Here is an 18,036-nt window from a genome sequence, read left to right on the forward strand (position 1 = left end):
CTGTTTTGGTTCGGTGAGTGTGGGTTGTTCGGTGCGTTTGGGGTTTCGTGCGTTGTAGGTTGTTTGTTGTTCAGTGCATGTGGTTTGTTTGGTGAGTATCGGTTTTGGTGCATGTGGGGTTCGGCGCATCTGGGTTATTCGGTGAGTGTGGGGTTCATTGCTAGTGGGTTTGATGAGTGTGGGGTCAAGTCAATTTAGGTTGTCCGGTGAGTGTGACATCTGGTGCATGTTGGTTTTTTGGTGCGTGGGGATCAATGCATGTGTAGTGGGTTCACAACCGACAGAGACGGTGTAGTTGAGGCACGCTATTTATTATAACTCACAGGGTAACAATGGAAGGGGTAACGGCCCCTTCACCCGCACTTGACTGGGATACACCCCTAGGCTATCTGCCTAACTGTTTTGCTCCCAGGTCCTCCGCTAAGGGCGCTAGGGGAGGCTACCTGACCTGACCCTGGTCAAGAAACAGGTCACGACACCCAGCCAGACAGACCCGGCTCTTAGAAGAACATCGGCTCTGAGGCTCTGGGGCCCAGCCACTGGCTTGCTCTGCCCGGCCCTGAGGACATCGGGTCAGAGGAGTTCCAGGGCCTATCTGGCCGGTCTTCGGTCTTCACTGGCTCTTCGCTCCTTAGCTCCCCAACACTTCCCCCGAGCTCTCTGGCTCGCCGCCTTTTATACCAACTTGCCACCGAGGGGTGGGGCTGTGTGGGATCACAGCATCCCCCCACAGCCCCCCAGGGTGGTAACCGTTTTCGGATGTGGATGTGGACACCCCTGTGTACCCGTCCGTTTCCCTCCCGTAACACCCCTACACATGTGGGGTTTTCGGTGCGTGTGGGTTTTGGTGCATGTGGGTTGTTCGCTGAGTGTAGGTTTCGGGTCGTTTGGGGTTCAATGTGTGTGGGTTGTTTGGTGTGTATGGGTTGTTCGGTGAGTGTGGGTTGTGTGGTGAGTGTGGGGTTCGGTGCGTGTGGGGATCAGTGCGTGTGGTATCTTCAGTGCGTATGGATTGTTTGATGAATGTGGGTTATTCAGTGCGTGTGGGATTCAGTGCGTATGGATTGTTTGATGAGTGTGGGTTGTTTGTGTGTGGTTTATTTGATCCTTGCGGGGTTCGGTGAGTGTGAGGTTCCGTGCCTTTGGATTGTTCATTGAGTGGGGGGTTCTGTGCGTGTGGGTTTTTTCATTCTTGCGGGGTTCATTTAATGTGGGGATCGGTGTGGGTGGGTTGTTCGGTTTATGTGGGGTTCGGTGTGTGTGGGGTTCAATGCGTGTGGGGTTTGGTGAGTGTGGAGTTCGGTGCTTTTGGGATTCGGTGCGTATGGGTTGTTGGTTGAGTGTGGGTTGTTCCGTGCTTGTGGAGTGCGGTGAGTGTGGAGTGCGGTGAGTGTGGGGTTCGGTGCGTGTGGGATTCGGTAACTGTGGGGTTTGGTGCCTGTGGTGTTCGGTGCGTGTGGGTTTTGCGGTATGTGTTGGTTGTTTGGTGCGTGTGGGGATTGGTGATGTTGGGCTTCGGTGCATTTGGGTTGTGAAACATTAAAAAAATGGAAATCATGTAAATTGATGAAAGTATGTAAATGTATGTAAGTTTAATGAGCAACTTCCGCAACACGTCGTATAGAGGGTACTTATTTTATTTCTCACACTGGGCACAACACAGGCCAACCTTATTCTTCTCACTCTGAGTACAACACTTAGATATTAACGTCTCTACTGGCTACACACAGCCGATCACCACCGCCCTCACTCGGCGATGCCGCTGATTGGCGGCGTGACGAGGATGGCGATGGAAACCCCACAGGAGATCTTCCATGTGGCCGGACGATGGAGAGAGATGACGGCGAGCAGCGACGCAGCCCGGATCCAAGAATCCACACGCGAACCCCGAGCCCCGGGTCCGCTCCCCCTTATATCTCCCCAGGCGTGGCTAGGCCCCGCCTCCAGCCATGCCCTTTCACGGAACCTTCGAGCAGGTTACCGGAGCATCTCGGCCAACCCCACCTATTACCTTTTCCCCAGATACCTCTCCCTCTACGATTGGATGTTACATTAACCGTGCCCGTACCTGTGCTTCCCTTTCCCAGCCAGCAGGTGTCCTTATGTCATTACATAAGTGTAGTGTAATCGCGGAATGTCACTGAGTAGTGACGGCCCTAGAGAGGCACGGTGAGCACTGATTTATAGCGATGGATGGCACCACACTCGGCGTGCAGTGTCATCCCTACAGGATAGAGTGTGAGGGTGCCGGCTGCAGGAAAGGGGTTACTAAAGGCAATGGCACTCTGGTTGATCCGTAAAGACACATGACCGGTTAAGTCTACAGAGGGGCCCCAAGTGGGGGCTAGGGGTGGTCACGTGGTCGGGGTCCAGATCCTGCTCAAGGATTCTGGAAGGTAGTCGTGGCCAAGGGCGGAGCCAGCCACGCCACAGAGAATATAAGCCGGGTCCCCCAGAGAGACCGGCGTTGTTGTTCATCCTGAAGAAACCTTCGTCTACGTTCTACGTTCTACCGAGTCTCCAACACGTGGACCTGGACCCAAGCTGTGGTCCGGTCCGTAGTAGCAGTTGCATTGTAATCAGTGTAGTTAGCCTGGTGGTCACCACCATAAGTTGTTATTCTGTTAAGGGGCAGTTACCCCGTGTGTTGGTGTTAAATAAATGTGTTGCCTCCAAGAGTACATCTGCGACTCAGTTGAACTCACAACATAAGTATGAAAATTTGACGATATTAATATATTAATTAGACGTATGTGTATTGCATGTTAATTGATGTTAATTGAGTGTAAGTGTAATGTGATCAATCGTATGTGATTAAATATTACGTGAAAATGTATGTATTTGATCTATGTGTGTGTGTATATGGGAGTATTATTAATGTGTATGTTAGTTTGTATAATGATCAATAGGTGTGCGTGTATTATTATTTATTATTGGCTCGGCTTCGTTGTCTCGGGGTGTATTCTGTGTGTGTGGTTATTTGTGATTGATGTGTGTGTGATGTGATGCTCGGCTTCGTTGTCTAGGGGCGTATCGTGTGTGTGTGACGGTGTATGTGATCCTTAGCTTCGTTGTATAGGGGTGTATACAGGTCGGAACAACAGTTCCACACTGCCCACCAGGGATTATTTGTCTGTCGTGCATAGCCACACCCTCGATTTGTATTTTATAGAGCGCCTCGGGCGGGCTTAGCACCACGTGACGCGCCGCCCCACGCAGCTTTTGCCGCGTTACACGGATCGCACGAATGCGCTGTCTAACCAAGTTTTGACATTCCCACTCCGAAGGAACGTGTTTAAGGGAGACCCGGCCAGCAGACAAATCAAAGCATTCCACAATTGAACAAATGAGTTAAAACAAAATATCCAGAGGCACGTTCAGTTCAATCGATAAGGCACTTATTAACAACATGAATTACAGATGGTGATGGTAGCGAGGCTAATTTGAACTTTTTCGTGCGGACCATGTTAAAGAGAAAAAAACCCGTTAAAATCACACGAGCACACAACTCAATTGACTCACGGCCTGGTATTGGGACTGTGATTGCATTGACGAGGCGCGTGCCAGTAGCTTGGCTCGTGAACGGCGCCTCACACAATGGGCGCGCGTGCAATGAGCGAATCTTCGCTGTGATTGGCTCCCGATGATTGGCCTGCAGGGGAAGATGGGCGGAGGCACGCGCGCGTAATTCTGTCACGTGATGTGAGCTCCCTCAATGGACTCTCAACATACTCACTTGGGGGTCGTGGTTGCGTCTATGAAGCCCGAGCGCGCGTGGCTGGGCTCGTTAACGGAGTCTCACGCAAAATAGGAACGAGTGCAGGAAGCGCCACCCATCCAATTAGTGACTCATCATACTGATTGACTCGCGATGATTGCCTTCTCTCTCCAACCCCCATGATTGGCCAGGGATGGGAAGGCAAACCCGCGTGATTGTTCCACGTGACGTGCGCTCCCTCGATATAAAGGAGGGAGCAGACGGCACACCGCATCGGCTCTTCACGGGGCTGACTGCTGTTGTAAGTGGTGAGTGGGGTGGGCTACATTGCTGGGCTTGCTGTAGGATTTGCTGTTGTGCCCCTTTCCAGGCCATGTTGGGTACATGTTGGTTGTCTTTTTTTCATACTTTTATTTAACTTTCTGCGTGGTCAGTTTTCTTTTTTAACTTTGAGGATTAATGTCTTCGGAGGTACTAAGCCGAACGAGCTGACGCTTTCTACACGCACTCACCGCGCATGACGATTCAATATTTATTTAAGAAAACCTGTCCAGGTCCTGTACATTTTGCTCCTTATTGCGTTTTAACATAATCCAAGTAACCTTCCATTTTGACTTTTATGCAAGCCAAACACCCATTGAAGACACCAAATTTGAATAATTTTGCGGTCCAAGATGTTTTATACTGCAAATAAAAGCATGCATTAGCTTTTTTACCTAAATTTTCCCTTAACAACAACAACAATGGGCTTGTTGTTTGAACAATATATTTTCCAGTATTATCCGGGTTGATCTCCCCGTAGTTTTTTTTTTTAACCCATGTCTGTTCTGTACCTTTTTTCAAAGTCTCACCTGCCAAAATTTTGGCTGACTATCTAATGTTTAAAAAATTGATTCGTAGCATAGGGCTGCACTACCGTTTTTATTGACCTGAAATCTGAGGGTTTGTATTGCAGAAGCTGAAAACCCTTTTAAGTTTGAAATACAGTTAATTGAAATTCTCAAATTAATTTTATTTGTCCTGCCACCTAATTTTTTTTTATCTAAAGAAGGGTCTAATTTGACCCCTTTTCAAACCGTGCTGTCATAAGTTTCTCCACCCTGATATGATGCAACACCTAATGACCACTGCATTATGCCTGCGCTCTAAAAAACCTCTGCTGTTTATTTTTCGGCCAGGATGGTTCTTGCCTGGGCGTTCTGCATGTGCAAACATGGTTGCCTTTGATTATATGGTTAATCTGATTTCCCCGCACTACGTTAACCCAACTGCTTCTGTTCATATGACCCGTTTAGGTCGCCTTCAGCCAAGTCCCTGGATCGTCTATCCGAGCTTTTCATTATTCGTGGCAAGAAAAGGTATTTGTGCTACTGCAACTTGACACGTGCATCCCTCTTGCATTGCCCCACTGCATGATGGTCTACTGTGGCTGAGTGGCTCGAGGGTTGTGGAATGGGCCGTACTCTATCCTGCTGTTTGTTGTTGGGAGAAAAATGTATGGGAATTTAGTTTTGATACTCTGCAACCAACAATGCCCGCAGTTCCATGAGCACGCTTGTGCTTGAAGGACTAATTGTTAATTTATCGGCGGAGAGTTCATTGTGTTGCGCGCTTTTTGCTTTAATATTGATTCCACAAATTTGAATCTTAAAAACGATAGTAATTTTGACTGATTGGGTTTGTTGCATACTTGCCAAAGATTTAAAACCTGATTTTAACAACATGTAAAATGGCTATTGTGCACTTTGGTGCCCACTTTTTCAGCCCTTCCGAAGTATTTCAATGTCCAAATTTGAAGACGCGAAGGGTACACTGAACTACAGTTCCTAGTGAACTGTAGTCCTGATTCCGTTTTTTTGTAAATTATAGTAAGGCAGGAATACTTTACTTGAAACATGCTTTCCCTTCCGTCTCCATGCAGGTTGACATAATGTCGTACCCACTTACGCTGCACATCATTGGAGGGCAAGGTGGAAATGCGTTCTCGTTTGATGGGATCAGCAATGCGGCCACGCTGCAGAAACTCTCCGTGAGCGTTGGAGGCTGGCAAGTGAGGGGTGTGGAGGTGTGGCTGACTGACGGGCGAAGGCAGCAATTCGGCACCGTGGACTCCTCTGCTCAGCAGTTTGAATTCCAGTCGGGCGAGTTCATGTCGCAGCTCTCCCTGTGGGGCAATGGGGCCGGCACGCGTCTGGGTGCCATCAAGTTCAGAACGAGCCGCAACCGCGAGTTCTTTGCCAAGATGACGGACTGGGGCCTCAAGACCGAGTACAAGATCGACGTGGGCTCCGGCATCTGCTTGGGCGTTCAAGGCCGAGCGGGGGCTGACATCGACTCCATGGGCTTCCTTTTCATCAATGCTGTCAAGTCGTCGGTGATCCAGAACATGAAGTACCCAACTATGCACCAGGTTCTGCCTAACGTGCAGATGGAGGAGATTAAAGAAATGGAGTACATAAACGACACCAGCGTCATGCAGTCTCACACCTTCGAGAGCTCCAAGACGATAACCAAAAAGTCGTCGTGGTCTACGACCAACAAGATCGAGTTCACCTTCAGCCTGACCGTCTCGGCAGGCATACCTGAGGTCGTGGAGGGGGAGGCTGGGTTCAGCTTCACCGTGAGCTCTGAGACCACGCACGCGTTGGAGAACTCGGAGGAGCGGACGGAAACTCTCACGTTCCCCGTCTCGGTTCCTCCGCACAAGACTGTCACCGTTGTCGCCAAAATCGGGTGTGCAAACATCGACCTCCCGTACACGGCCCTGCTGCGCATCACCTGCATGAATGGCGCACTCTTTGACGTTCCCCTGAGTGGCGTCTACAAGGGGCTCACTTACACCAAAATGACCGCCCGTGCTACTGAGAAATAGAGCAGCATTTTGTACCGTTTTTGATCGCATGTTCTGAAAGAATAATTGTGGCTGACTACGAATAAAAGCCTTCTGCATTGCACTAAAATTTTCTCTTTGCATGTTTGTGGTTGCATATAATGCATTTTAATTTTTTACGAGGTTCTAATGTCTAAAGACATGGATATTTCACCATTTGCTGTTGGCAGGGATTATTTTGTAGTTGCATTGAGCTTCATATTCTAAATTTGCCGTTTTCGTGACTGCAAGGATTCTTACTTTTTGGTTCTTTTCACTGACTTTACTGAAAGAACCAGAGCCTCGAGCTTCATATCCTCCATTCTGCTTTGCATGGCCATTATTGAAACGGTGGGTTGGTGGTATGTTTTATAGGTAGGAACAACCGGTTCCACACTTCCCACCAGGGATTATTTGTCTGTCGTGCACGAATGTGCTATCCAACCAAGTTCCTACCTGCCCACTCCGAAAGAACGTGTTTACCAATTGTGATAATACGATGATTCTTGCTTTACCTTTTACTGACGAGGATTCTCGCTGACACATTTACTGGTTATGATTTTAGTGTAATTGTCTGGTCTAAGATAATTACGCATGAACTTAGGAAGGAACCAGTCGGACTTTTCTGTGTTAAACAACTTTATCTAGTAACATTTAAAACGAGCTTTTATGAAATGTACTAGTACTGGAAGAACTCCAGGAAGTGGCCCCGACGCTTGTCATAACGTAAGGGACCGTGGCCAATTACAGCCAACGTCAGTTGACCGTGGACAATTAGGCCGAAACAAAACATAAAGAATGTTTAAAAAAATATTTTTTATGATAGCATATAGTATTGTCAGTATGACATAAGTATACCAGGTTTGCAGTCGATACGACATTGGGAAGTGGGTTAAAATTGAGTTGCAAGATTTGAGGCTATGGCAACAGTGAGTTAAATGAAAGTGTGTAAAAATACTCTAATATGCGAACACCCTTATGATCGGAATTGCCACAACAGTACTCCTGCAGATATAATACTCATCGATCCGTCTAATTAAGCCTCAATGGTTACGTTGTTAAACTGAGCAATAGAACAACTCCATAGTAGCGCGACAGCATACGAAGATAGGGAAGTCCTTACAAATGATACAATTCATACGCAACCGTGTTAAAGAAACATGTGCCCAATGGCAAAAGGGGGCATCAATGAATTCATTGGCAAGATTATCTGATTAAAATAAATATCTCAAAACAATATTGTTCATGCGAGTGTCGGTTTGGCTAATAGATGCTTATAAATATTTCGTGTGACATCAATGAATTCGTAAGTTTGTGCAATTCAAGAAATGTCCCGAAACAATAGTGTACATGCGAGTGTGTAGATTCGTGACATAGATGCTTACAAATGTTTAGTGTGACATCAATTAACTCATTGGTAAGATTATGTGATTAAAAAGAAAACGAATGACCAAAAACACTTATAAACGACTGCACTCATGCAACTCTAGGGACAGAACAATGCTTTTCACGACCAGCTAATAGTTAACACCACCTTGGAATGGCAACCATTTTCGAAACAAAAAAAGCTTTTTGGAACAATCTTATTCGCACCAATATGCGCGCTGTGTGTGTGTGTGTTGGACGGCAGTCACCACGAGGTCCAACTGTGGTCCTTGGGTCCAGAAGGCGATGAGTCGTCGCACAGCGTTTTTCCTTGTACTAAAAATACATCAGGTCCCCAGCAGGGGGCGCTGGATCGGCGGGTATGTGTGTCGAACACAGGGCGCTCTCGGCTGCACCGTCAAGCTCTGTCCACCGCTGGAGTGGTTGCTGAGTCGGCACGCTCGTGGTTAGTCATTAGCTGCTGCGCTGCTGGTCTTGTGAGGAGCAGCTTGCGCGACCACCCTTGGTGCCCCCCATTCCCACAGGAGGGCTCCTGTGGTGAGCTGCTCGTTCGCTGCTCCCCACTCACTCTCCCAAACTCATCAAGTGTATTCGCACACCTCTTAGCTACTCACAACTCTCGGCTAATCACAGTATTATATGAGTGTGGGTTGTTCGATGCATGTGAGGTTAAGTAAGTGTGGGGTTTGGTGAGTGTGGGTTGTTCGGTGCGTGTGGGGTTCAGCGCGTGCGGGTTATTCGGTGAGTGTTTAGTTTTGGTGCTTGTAGGTTGTTCGGTGCGTGTCGGGTTCAATCCGTGTGGAGATCCGTGAGTGTAGGGTTGAGTGTGTGTGGGTTGGTCGGTGCATGTGGAGTTCGGTAACTGTGTGGTCCGGTGAGTGTGGGATTCGGTGAGTGTCTGGTTCCGTGAATGTGGGTTGCGCGGTGCACGTGGGTTGTTCCGTGAGTGTGGGGTTCGGTGCGTGGGTTGTTTGGTGCGTGTGGGGATCGGTGAGTGTGGGGTTTGGTGTGTGTGGGTTCTTCAGTGCATGTGGGGTTCGGTAAGTGTGGAGTTTGGTAACTGTCGGTTGTTCGGTGCATGTGGGGTTCAGTGCATGTGGGGTTCGGTGAGGGTGGGGTTCGTTTATTGTGGATTTCTTTGCACGTGAAATTCGGTGCATTTGGGTTGTTTGGTGAGAGTGGGGTTTGGTGAGTGTCAGTTGTTCGGTGCTTGTCTGGTTTCATGAGTGTGGGGTTCGGTGCGTGAGTTGTTTGGTGAGTGTGGGGTTATGGTATCGGGTGGTTTGTGATAAACTACCTCAGGCCGTGACGACCCTGCCTTACGCGAGTCCCAGGCACAGCTGGCCCGGCTGTCAGTACCTGGTAAGGGCCCCTCCCAGGGTTACGCGGTTTTCTCACTGCCTTGTGAGTGTCTCGGGAGAGTCAATGGCTAAGGGAGTAAACCCCGACAGAAAATCAAGCGGTTTTGTGACGCTCTGCGACACATTCCCGGCAGCCCCTGCAGCCAAACTGGTACCAAACGTCGTGCTACGCACTCCTTTGGACATCACCAGCAAGGCCGAGGGGGGGGGATCCTGACGCATGGGCAACCCAGGATTTACAGAAAAACCTGCCCGGACTTTGCGCCAACAAGAGGTGCAAAAATGGGGAGAGGACACTCCTCGGCCACTTAATCGTGGCCAAGAAACACGGATGGCAGTAGTCATTTTAGATTGGCGTAAAAAATGGGCGCCACGGGTTGCCATCGTCGGTGGGAGGGGTCATTGCACCCCAATGGATAACTACCGCCCGCCTCAAGCTTGGCAACCCCCGGCCAATAAGGTGCTTTCCCGCCACGGCTCACCTGCTCCAATGGGTGCTTGGAGCTTATGGTTCATCACCAGACAAGTGGGCTGCAACACCTGCACCAGACAAAAGCAAAACCAAACGAAAGAAGGTTCCAGCCCTTCATTTTGCAAGCTGGAATGTACGTACAATGTGTTCTGGACTCTCCGAAGATCTATTTCAGATTGAGGACATCCGCAAGACTGCAGTTATCGACGGGGAGCTGGCGAGACTTCATATGGATATTGCAGCACTGCAGGAGACCCTGGCAAGGAAAACAGCAGAACGAACCAAGGCAACACGGTGTTGGGTTCGCCGTCAAAAACACACTCCTTGACATGATAGAACCACTTCAGGCTCTGATCGGATTCTGCTCATGAGACTGCTCACTGCTTCTGGCCATGTAAACATCCTGAGTGTCTACGCCTCAACACTCTACTCACCTCCGGAGATTCATGACCAGTTCTATGAAGAGCTTCACAATATTATTAGCAAAATTACCAACTCTGAGCACATGTTTCTGTTCGGAGACTTCAATGCAAGAGTTGGGGTTGACCACGACGCGTGGCCCGCATGCCTAGGCTATCACGGCATTGGAAAGATGGATGCCAGTGGCCAAAGACTACTGGAGCTTTGTTCATACCACAATCTCTGTATCACAAACTCATTCTTTCTTACTAAACCATACCATAAAGTATCATGGAGACATCCAAGGTCTCTTAATTGGCACCAACTGGACCTAGTCATCACCCGACGAGCCCTCCTCAACCCAGTACTCATCACACGCAGCTACCACAGTGCAGTCTGTGACACCGATCACTCGCTGGTATCCAGCAAGGTCAGACTACGCCCAAAAAAGATACACCGCCTCAAACAAAAGCGCTACCTACGCATCAACTCTGACAAAACCTCCCTCCCAGAGCTCACTCAATAATTCTTCTGGAGCTGCCACCGCATTCACTTGCAATTGCTGTGGCAAGGATTGCAACTCAAGGATTGGCCTACTAAGTCATTCTAGGCGCTGCAAAACCTACAGCTGACCTCGTAAGGCGCAAAAGAATTGTCTCTCGAAACACAAAGGCCGATGTGTGGGGTTCAGTGCGTGTGGGGATCGGTGAGTGTGGGTTATTCGGTGAGTGTGGGGTTCGGTAACTGTGTAGTCTGGTGAGTGTAGGGTTCGGTGCATGTCAGTTGTTCGGTGCGTGTCTGGTTCCGTGAGTGTGGGTTGTTCGGTGCGTGTCTGGTTCGGTCGTGTGGGTTGTTCGGTGCATGGGGGGTTCAGTGCATGTGGGGATCCAAGAGTGTAGGGTTTGTGCGTCTGAGCATTGGTGAGTGTAGGGTTTGGTGTGTGTGGGTTCGCTGAGTGTGGGGTTCGATGAGTGTTGGTTGTTCAGTGCATGTGGGGTTGTTTGGTGCGTGTGGGGTTTGGTGCATTTGGGGTTCGTTGAGTATGGGGTTCGGTGTGTGTGGGTTGTTTGGTGCATGTGGGGTTCTGTAAGTGTGGGGTTCGGTGAGTGTAGGGTTCGGTGAGTGTGGGTTGTTCGGTGCATGTGCGGTCGGTGTGGGGTTTGGTCAGTGTGTGGTTCGGTGAGTGTAGGTTGTTCAGAGAGTGTGGGGATCGGTGTGTGTAGGGATCAGTGAGTGTAGGATTTGATGTGTGTGGATTGTTTGGTGCATGTGGGGTTCCGTGATTGTGGGGTTTGGTGAGTGTGGCGTTCGGTGTGTGTGGGATTCGGTGCTAGTGGAGTTCGATGCGTGTGGGGTTCGTGAGTGTGGGTTATTCAGTGAGTGTGGGTTGTTTGGTGCGTGTGTGGTTCGCTGCTTGTTTGTTGTTCGGTGCATGTGGGGTTGGGTGAGTGTCGGGTTTGGTGCATGTCGGGTTGGGTCAATGTGGGTTGTTTCTTGCATTTGGGTGTAGGTTGTTCAATGAGGGCTGTGAGTGTACACATGGTGGCTCTCGACTCCAGCGAGTTCTCAGTCAATGACGCCACTGCCATTAACACGTCTCGTGCTTCCGGTATGCACGTACCGTACGTTGAACTTATTTAGCACCATACTCTCTGGTTCTTTCGGTAAAGTCACGTAGATAGAAAATGAATAGATCACGACGTTTCCATCGCAACACAAGCAACCGTCATCAGGTGAAACCAACACAGCAGGAGAACTCCTGACGTAGGAGTTCTCCTAATAGATCACGAAACGTTAGTGATCTATGAATTTTCCATCTACGTGACTTTACGGAAAGAACCAGAGCGTATGGATTCCTGCAGCCACGAAAGCTTCAAATCAAGATTCTTTAGCACTGTACATATGTACATAGCCAACCGTGCAAAAAAACATGCTTCAAATCGCTTTAAACTATTGTCATTGTAGTGCGTATTTATTAAAACGTCTATTTATTAAGTAGAACGTGTTGTCTATATTTATTTAAGGTTGCGCATTTTGATGTGACGTCACATTTCTCAACCCCCCCCCCCCTTGTCACACATCGTCACAAATGTCTGACACCCCCCCAGGTGCGTGACGTCATTTATGGACGGCCCCAAATCGGATGTGCAGGGGAAGGACAACACTAAACACACGGAACACGTTTCTCAGCCAAGGTCGATTTAACAAGACTGCAGCTTCCTGTCATGAATCTCCAAGCAAATGCTGGCACCAGTGCAGAGCAATCACACAATTTTCAGTTTTAAGTATTTTAGCCATTCCATCGCGTTGGACATTGGTGAATTGGAGATACACCCATCACCACTAAACAATAGCCGCAATTCGCCACGAGGTGGCGGCAACGTTATCCTGGCGCTTGTGCCTGGCGAGGTGCACCTTGAGGTCACGTGAAGTGTCGAAGGCTCACTGACAGTAGTTTGCGGGACAGACCCAGGTGCCATTGGGTTGACTTGAGATAATGTAAACCCACTGGCTATCAACAGAGATTCATTCACGAAGCCATCCATATATACAGACACAGACACAATTTCAACCGAAAAGATGTGTACAAACTTAGCAATCATTGGAATGACGTTATCAACCAGTTTAAGTCATAACTGGCTGTGATGTTCCCATGCTGACACCTTCCGATGTTAGTTATTTTCGGCTCTCCAATTTTACATTAACAGGTTAAATTTCTCACACCAACACAGTCACCTTCGTGTGCTGTACCTCGGCGTGGCGGCGACTCTGCGATCTTACATTACCATGCTAATCTCTCACATTAACATAGCCCCCTCAGAGCGCTCGCCATGGAGGCCGCTCACCGATTACCTGGAAGCCCTTTAATTGGTGGAAACCTACCGCCATCGCAGTCGCTGCCCATCACTTGCATTAACATTAGCTGCCCCACCCATGCTGCTGACATTTGGGCTACGCCCATTTTAAACCTTTATAAACAGTTTGCCTTTAGAAGCTAACCCCCCTTTCCTGATGACGATCAGTTGTGTTATGATCGAAACGTCGTGTTTTTTTTATTTTCTTTGAACCAATCTACGTGATATTCTTTGGGTCTTTCGGTAAAGTCATGTAGATGGTTCAAAGAAAATAACAAAAAACTACGACACCTTTATATTTACGCGATCTAACACAAAAAACCCTTAATATGTGTTCAACTTAGCTTTCACTGTTTATCAAATATCGTGCAGATGAACGCACGTGTCGATCAATCAACTAAACACTGTAGTCAACTGCACGTTATGGTCGGTTTATATTTCATATTTTATATTATATGTTATGTTATACACTAGCGGGAAGTACCCGGCGTTGCCCGGGTCTTAAAAATATTTCAAAACTACTCTGAAAAATCTAACAGCAGTGCGTACTGACTGTGGTGGTACCTGCTATGATTACAGCAGTGCATACTGTGGTGGTACCTGCTATGATTACAGCAGTGCATACCGACTGTGGTGGTACCTGCTATCACTACAGTAGTACATGCTGACTCTATAGCAGTATTTATCGACTCTATAGCACAAAGTACTCACCGGACAGAGTGGCGTGGTAAGGCCTAGTCCTGTGCAGAGCCTCCGGCCTCTTCCTAGATTGTCCAGCCGGCCGAGGTAGCACCTTGGCAGGCTGGGGCTGGGCTGCTACCCCTGACCCCCCCCTCCCCAAGCCACGATCTCCCCGGTCGCTTTGAGTAATATCTATGGCCTATAGTGGTAGCATCTAGCGAGTGCATAGTAGTAATAACTGCACGCATCGCGGTGGGGGGGACATCACACAGTGAAGAATTAACGTCAGCGTTTAGTGTATTTTTATAGAATTTTTAACGTGAAAGAAAATGTCCGCCTCACTCCCACCGAAGACGTGCGACTTGGCATGGGCCGTCCCCTCCACCAAAGGCGCGTGAGTTGGTATGGTCGTGCATACATAAATCAAATAAATGATAAGTGCACAAAAAGCGCACTAAATTGCTAATTAAACAAATTTAAAGTTGACGGACATGAAAAAGAAATAGCGCTCGCTCACCGCGGGGCTTACGGCTTGGTGCTTGGCTATTTTTATTACGTAAACCCCACCGTTGGAGAGGCAAATCGTTCGCAAGCGCGCGAACAGACACAAACCCACAAACAAACCCACAGACAATTTTTTACTTTAATATATATAAGATTATACTTCGGTTAATATTTCGTTTCCCAAATGCAGGAATCTCCCTACGAGCCACACCATATGTTACACCGACATCGGCCGCCTGAGGCGCGCGCGCTCCCGGGGCGCGCTCACAGCAGCGGCTGGTGGGGCCGTTTGTAAGAGGGCCGGGTGGGGGGGCAAAAAACGTTGTTAATTTAAGACGCACATTAGGGGCAACTTTCTAGATCGTTTCAAGAGTTCGATTCCAAGTCACACGGATTGAATGAGGTCATGGTGTTCCATCTCACACGCTGAGCAAGATGGCCGCCTGAGACGCGCGCTCCCGGGCCGCGCTCACAGCAGCGGCTGGTGGGGCCGTTTGTGAGGGGGCCGGGGGGGGCCGAGGGAGCCGGGTGAGCCGACGGGGCCGGGGGAGCCGGGGGGGGCCGATGGAGCCGAGGGGGGGGGCCGACGGAGCCGGGGGGGGGCGATGGAGCCGGGGGGGGGGGCGATGGAGCCAGGGGGGGGGGCCGATGGAGCCGGGGGGGGGCGACGGAGCTGGGGGAGGGCCGACGGCGCGAGCAGAGGGAGCCGAGTCAACCCGGAACCAGGGATGTGAACTCCCAAACCTTGCAATTGCAGTGTCGCCGAGATTCGTGGTTGGGCTTTGAGCGAGGAAATAACGTCTGTGGGTGCCGAATACATGACATCATTCGAGTGGAACGTTTTTCTTGTAATAGCCAGTGCCTCGAGAAAATTGTGCAATCAGGAAAAAAATGCAATGTATTGTAGGAGTACATGCGAGTGAGTGTGTGTGTGCACGCATGAGTGGATGCACATGTCATAACATTTCACGAGCAACACTAATGGGCTGGTTTCGACACTCCAGTATGTGAATACAGATCGTGCGCTCTTGTAAGGGTCTTGTCGTTGATGGGGAGGGAAAATAAAACGCTGGCATTTTGCATTCGGAGGGACAGACGTACGAAGGATACAGTGGCACCCGAAGCATACATGCCAACAAAAATACATTGTTGCAAATGAAATAATACTTCCGAAAAATACACACAGCATAGAATATAGCAGCGCTACTGCTGGTCGGTTGTTCCTGAACACCAGCAGGCTTGTTTGCTAACTGACATACGCATGAAAGCAAGACGCGCAATAACTTGATTGTGAGGATTGTTACCTTTACATATTTATTATTATTACTGTCACCTCGAGACTGTCTTCCTATAAACCCAACACACTGTTGCACTAAAATGATATAATAGAAAGTCATCGCCTAACGAATTATTGTATACGGGTGTTCTGCCTCATGGCAGATATGGGGGTGTTGATTAGACAGGAACTTCCTGATATAGTGTTGAGTTTGGTCACGTGACCAGGAAGTTACGATTTAAGATTGTCTAAGCCATGAGGCAGTGTGTCAGTCATTACACAGAGTACAAAATGGAGGCACAAATAGCGTCTCAGTGAAGTCGGGTGCATCTGTTCATTGTGGGACTTTAAGAAACATTGTCTGTAAGTTCATATTCTTAGGTTTTTTTTTCGGTTAAGTCACGTAAGTAAAACATCAAAATAAAAATAAAATAAAAATAAAAAATCACGACGTTTTGGAGGCAACACAAGTCTCCGTCATCAGGTGGGACCGTTACAGCCGGATTAGCTGCATCAAGTGAGGCAATGATTCAAGATGTAATCCCTTAAAAAGGCAAGTTGAGGGGGAGGAGAGGGGGGGGGGGCTCATCAGAATGTGGCTACCACATTCTGGCTACCACATTCTGATGAGCCCCCCCCCCTCTCCTCCCCCTCAACTTGCCTTTTTAAGGGATTACATCTTGAATCATTGCCTCACTTGATGCAGCTAATCCGGCTGTAACGGTCCCACCTGATGACGGAGACTTGTGTTGCCCCCGAAACGTCGTGATTTTTTATTTTTATTTTATTTTTATTTTGATGTTTTACTTACGTGACTTAACCGAAAAAACCTAAGAATATGAATCTTTGCAGTCACGAAAGCTTCAAATCTAGTCTGTAAGTTCGTTTATGTTTTTTTTATAGTACTGGGAATGCTGTTATAATGTTAGGATTGACGTTACAATGCTGTAAATGCCTTTATAATGCTGTTAAATTGTTATGATACATATAAGGCATGGTTAACAACGAAGCAATGCACTTGCATTATTGTGAAAGTTATTTGTAGTTGGATAAGGCGAGCCATACTTGTGCCCATGTAACTTTAATGCGTTCTTGAGAGCAAAGATGAAGAAGTATCGCATCCACAGTTCAGTGTTATGTGCAGCGCTGTACATTTAGGCTGCAGTATGGTGATTACACAAAGTTACCTTATTTAACACAGTAGCTTATTCTCTTGTTGTATAGCTATTCAGTGCTATTGTAGGTGCCTGTTGAGTTTCATGTTATCTAAGACAATGTTTTAATGCTGCAGTATCCATTCATTCAGTGTATTGATATTGAAAGTATTAACAGATACTGTTTTTTTGTGCTGTGTTTTCCCATCAGTTTTACCTCGTTCTATTCATTAAATACGTTGGCGTCAGATGTTCAACCTGGCTCTGAAGGTTTACTGAACGCGAGGTTAACTACTCGGATAGTGGTGCAACGTAGCGCACAGCGAGGCCGAGACAACGGGGTTAAACACATCCGTTAGCTATTTCAGTAATAAGTATAACCCGTAAAAACAAAGTTTTTCACTATAAATCCTTTATTTGCGTGGCGGTTAGAGTCCTCTCGTCCTCTGGCTTGAGATGGCTGCCACCTATGGTTCAGATGATTGTCTGCCAGTATTAAGCAATTGGTAATTAAATATTTAATTTGTTTTCCCTAAACAGTGTAAAATTTTGGAAAAAATTTTTCACGAACATTAATTGTCTCGCACAACGATTCTGTGTGCAAAATGTCAGCTCGATTGGATCACGGGAAGTGGGTTAAAAAACGACCGAAAGATTTGCACGGTCGTAAGCAAGCAAGCAAGCACGCAAGCAAGCAAGCAAGCGAACTTAATATAAAGGATTTAAAAAGTGAGTCGGTATAAAAGAGGGGAGGGGGCACAGTCGGATCTTGCATAGCCCCCCCACCCCCACGTTGTAGCAGGGAGCTGCGCCCCTGCCCACCTCGCGGTTGGACTGTTTGCAGCTCCTCCAGGTGCGTTCTCTCGGTTGAAACCGCGCGTTGTTGCTACGGTGCGATGACCAACCCTTTGCTCCGCGTGCCTGGGAGCTTCTCCAACTCAAGCGAGCTTCTAGGGCGCGGAATCGAGCCAGTTCAGAAGTTGAACGGAGAGCGTTATGGAAGAAGCTTCCAGGCACGTGGAGCGAAACGTCGGACACCCCGCCGAACAACACGAGGCAAATGACGATGATGATGGTGGTGGTGGTGGTGATGATGGTGATTGACTGAATCGACACTTAACGCGGAATTGGAGCTCGCAACTTTCAGCCTATATTTTTTAAACAGGTTTGATAAGATCGGAGAGGGAGGACTCGATGTAACACAATATCACAATAGCCCTGGAGCGGCTTGTTATTTATATATCACCATGGAGTTCATGGCTCAATGGAATGTACTGTAACATGCACACTATTTTTTTTATTTTACCAGGTAAGGCCCGCTGTGCTCAATAGCTCTCTTTTCCAGAAGCGATACTCTCAAT

The 18,036-nt window shown here is 48.1% G+C and overlaps 1 protein-coding gene across 2 annotated transcripts; it reads left to right on the plus strand.

Annotated features, from left to right (window-relative positions):
• The first annotated feature begins 3,911 nt into the window (after nucleotides 1-3,911).
• LOC133351176 (aerolysin-like protein) lies at nucleotides 3,912-6,590 on the plus strand. 2 transcript variants are annotated; one of them, XM_061566200.1, is made up of 3 exons: nucleotides 3,912-4,019; nucleotides 5,014-5,076; nucleotides 5,640-6,590. In XM_061566200.1, exons 1-3 carry the CDS (start codon nucleotides 3,912-3,914, stop codon nucleotides 6,588-6,590), a joined length of 1,122 nt encoding a protein of 373 aa, XP_061422184.1. The 2 variants fall into 2 exon arrangements, with proteins under 2 accessions (XP_061422184.1, XP_061422174.1); XM_061566190.1 differs by having other exon boundaries at nucleotides 3,967-4,026.
• The last annotated feature ends 11,446 nt before the right edge of the window (nucleotides 6,591-18,036 follow it).

The sequence above is a fragment of the Lethenteron reissneri genome, chromosome 5 (genome assembly GCF_015708825.2).
Source record: "Lethenteron reissneri isolate LAM-NWPU_2019-01 chromosome 5, ASM1570882v1, whole genome shotgun sequence".
Taxonomy (NCBI): domain Eukaryota; kingdom Metazoa; phylum Chordata; class Hyperoartia; order Petromyzontiformes; family Petromyzontidae; genus Lethenteron; species Lethenteron reissneri.

Excerpts from the sequence above, each read along its gene's own strand:
- LOC133351176 (XM_061566200.1), top strand. The coding sequence starts at position 3,912 with ATGGGAAGGCAAACCCGCGTGATTGTTCCACGTGACGTGCGCTCCCTC. Across the intron at positions 4,020-5,013 it reads TCACGGGGCTGACTGCTGTT|GTCGCCTTCAGCCAAGTCCC; the intron begins GTAAGTGGTGAG and ends TGACCCGTTTAG. Across the intron at positions 5,077-5,639 it reads ATTATTCGTGGCAAGAAAAG|GTTGACATAATGTCGTACCC; the intron begins GTATTTGTGCTA and ends GTCTCCATGCAG.